Source organism: Rhagoletis pomonella, unplaced genomic scaffold (genome assembly GCF_013731165.1).
Source record: "Rhagoletis pomonella isolate Grant_MI unplaced genomic scaffold, Rhpom_1.0 Rhpom_scaffold_08593, whole genome shotgun sequence".
Classification (NCBI taxonomy): Eukaryota; Metazoa; Arthropoda; class Insecta; order Diptera; family Tephritidae; genus Rhagoletis; species Rhagoletis pomonella.
In genome coordinates, this window is record NW_023467120.1 from 1 (window position 1) to 2,550 (window position 2,550).

General features: G+C 51.6%; 1 protein-coding gene across 1 annotated transcript; it reads right to left on the reverse strand.

Moving 5' to 3' along the window:
- LOC118756058 lies at positions 1-1,695 on the reverse strand. The gene is made up of 2 exons (XM_036490851.1): positions 135-1,695; positions 1-79 (listed from the first exon to the last, which is right to left on the reverse strand). The coding sequence occupies exon 1, from the start codon at positions 1,266-1,268 to the stop codon at positions 198-200; it is 1,071 nt and encodes a 356-aa protein (XP_036346744.1). The 5' UTR covers positions 1,269-1,695; the 3' UTR covers positions 1-79; positions 135-197.
- Positions 1,696-2,550: the final 855 nt, after the last annotated feature.

Genomic DNA, 2,550 nt, shown 5'->3' on the forward strand with positions numbered 1-2,550 from the left:
TCTCTACTTCATAAACATACTTAAGGTGAAGGGGGCTAGCGTAAACATGCCGCCCGCCTTGCAGTGTCGCTGCAATAAACTTAACTAGATATTTACAATTCATTTTTTTTTTTCTATTTCATTTTGCTATTTACAATTCATAAATTCATTAAAAAATTCATTTTTTGGATTTCAGGCCAATTGCTTCTGGTAGTCCACTAATAGATGGTGCCTCCCGAGATCATCCACCCGAACATTGTGTTCTGTGCCGTTGGTCGAGTGGGGGTGGCTGGCATGAGTCCCGGACGCAGGATCATTGCGTATATTTCGGCTCCTAGGACTAGTGATACGGCGCTAGATTTGTAAAAGCCCGGGTCGGCCAGCCGAAAATTGTCGAACTCGTTGGTAATCCTGGCATCCAGCGTGCGAGGGGGGGTTACCCGAGAGAGGCGTGGTTGCACGTCGGCGCAAATATCCAGCCTTTCATGCCACCCTTTGAGCGTGAGCCTGCACACATCTGCATAGCCCTGTGGCAAAACTCGAAGTTGGCGTGCCAGCTGAAGCGATATTGTCGACCTGGGCTGTGCTGGGTCGACGATGGCGCGCACTACTTGCGTCCTCCCTCGGGTCATTACCTTAACCGCTACTGTGGGTGTGAGGACAGATAGCCTAGGAGCGCTACGGGCCGTGCCCGTAATCCGCTCTCGGGCGTCTCTCACACCACGGCGGTGGGGTTGTTGCTGGGATCGCCGTTGGCGTCGGTGTGCGCCTCGGCGCTTCGACCTCGTTGCTGGGGCTCGCTGCACTACCGACCGGACACCCGACAGAGCAGGTCTGAATGCCGGCGGTGCACTAAGCTCGGGATCATCCCCCAATGCTTGTTGGAGGTCTTCTTCATCGGCGTCGATTTCCAGCACCTCACCTTCGTCGCTTGTTTCGGCTAATGGCCGGATGGTGTACGGGCGGAACGGTCGTCGCTGACGGATCTCTGGCTCGACCAATCCCAGTAGCACGTCTTCCTCATCTCGGGGCGCCTCGCCCAGGTGGAGAAGGCTATGGTGCCGGTCTCGGCAATGCTCACATTTTCGGGGCGATGCGCAATTCTTCGCCGTGTGATGCGGCGACAGGCAGTTGGCGCAGTGGCGGTGCACGAGGACAGCACGCAGTCTCTCGGCCGGTTCCATCCTGCGCATCTCGCGACAAAAAGCCAGGCGGTGGTTGCTGCGGCACACTGGGCAGCGGTATTGGCCCTTGTTAGCTTGGGTGTTGCTCTTGGTTGCACGTACCATTTTGCGTTATTGAGTTCTGTAAAGAGAGATACGATTATTATTTTGTTTTGTCAATCTGGCAAAAGTACCAATTTTACAATTGGTCGAGTTATAATTCCGCGTGCCGTTCGTATTTCTACGACTCGTACTCGGCTGTCCTGACCTGAAAAGACCCTAATTACTCTGCCAAGTCGCCATTCATTTGGGGGAAGGTTATCCTCTTTGACGACGACTAGATCGTCAACTTCGAGGTTTCGTTGGGGGGGAGTGCCATTTCACTCTCTTCTGCAATTCCTTCAGGTATTCTGCTTTCCACCTTCTGCAGAATGTCTGGTGAATCGCCTTGATCTTTTGCCACCGGTTGACAATAGACATCGGGTTCTCGTTAATTTCGGGTTCAGCGAGTGCCAGTAGCGGGGTGCCAATCAAAAAATGTCCTGGGGTTAAAGGTTCCGTTGATTCCGCGTCTTCAGAGATGGGGCTGATTGGTCGTGAATTAAGACAAGATTCGATTCTTGCCAGAAGCGTGGAGAGCTCCTCAATGGTAAAACGCATGTTGTTCGCTACCTTCCTGAAATGCATCTTGAAGCTTTTTACCCCCGCTTCCCAGAGCCCTCCCATGTGAGGTGCTCCTGGAGGTATAAAATGCCACGTAATGCCCTGATGAGCGTATGTCTGAGTTGTGCTGTTGGCCGCTGCAGTGACAAAGAGCTTAAGATCCTGTTGCAATGCCTTATTCGCCCCTACAAAATTGGTTCCATTGTCCGAATACATATTTTGCGGGCAGCCGCGTCTAGACACAAAACGCGCAAAAGCTGCTAAAAATGTGGCGGTGGACAAATCGCTGGTGGCCTCCAAGTGTATTGCCTTTGTCGCAAAACAGACGAAAACGCAGACATAGCCCTTGGTAATACGACAAGCTCGACCCGTAAAACTCCTTATCTCAAAGGGCCCGGTGAAGTCGACTCCAGTGTTGGTGAAGGGTCTGGATACCTCAGTCCGTTCCGGTGGTAACGCTGCCATCAACTGCTCCCGCGCCTTCTTTCTGTAAATAACACAGACCTTACAGTTATGAACTGAATTTTTAATCACGTTTTTCATTCGCACTATCCAGTATTCGGACCGCAAAATTCTCAACATGAGCTGGTTTCCTCCGTGCAAGGAAATCAGATGTGTGAATTTTACGAGCAATCTTGAATACTGGCAGTCGTACGGGAGAATTATTGGATACCGTTCACTGTAAGGTATGTTCGTTAACGCCAGTCGTCCTCCTACCCTCATTACTCCGTTCCTGTCGAGGAAG

Coding starts and splice junctions, on each gene's coding strand:
- LOC118756058 (XM_036490851.1), bottom strand. CDS start 1,268: ATGGTACGTGCAACCAAGAGCAACACCCAAGCTAACAAGGGCCAATAC.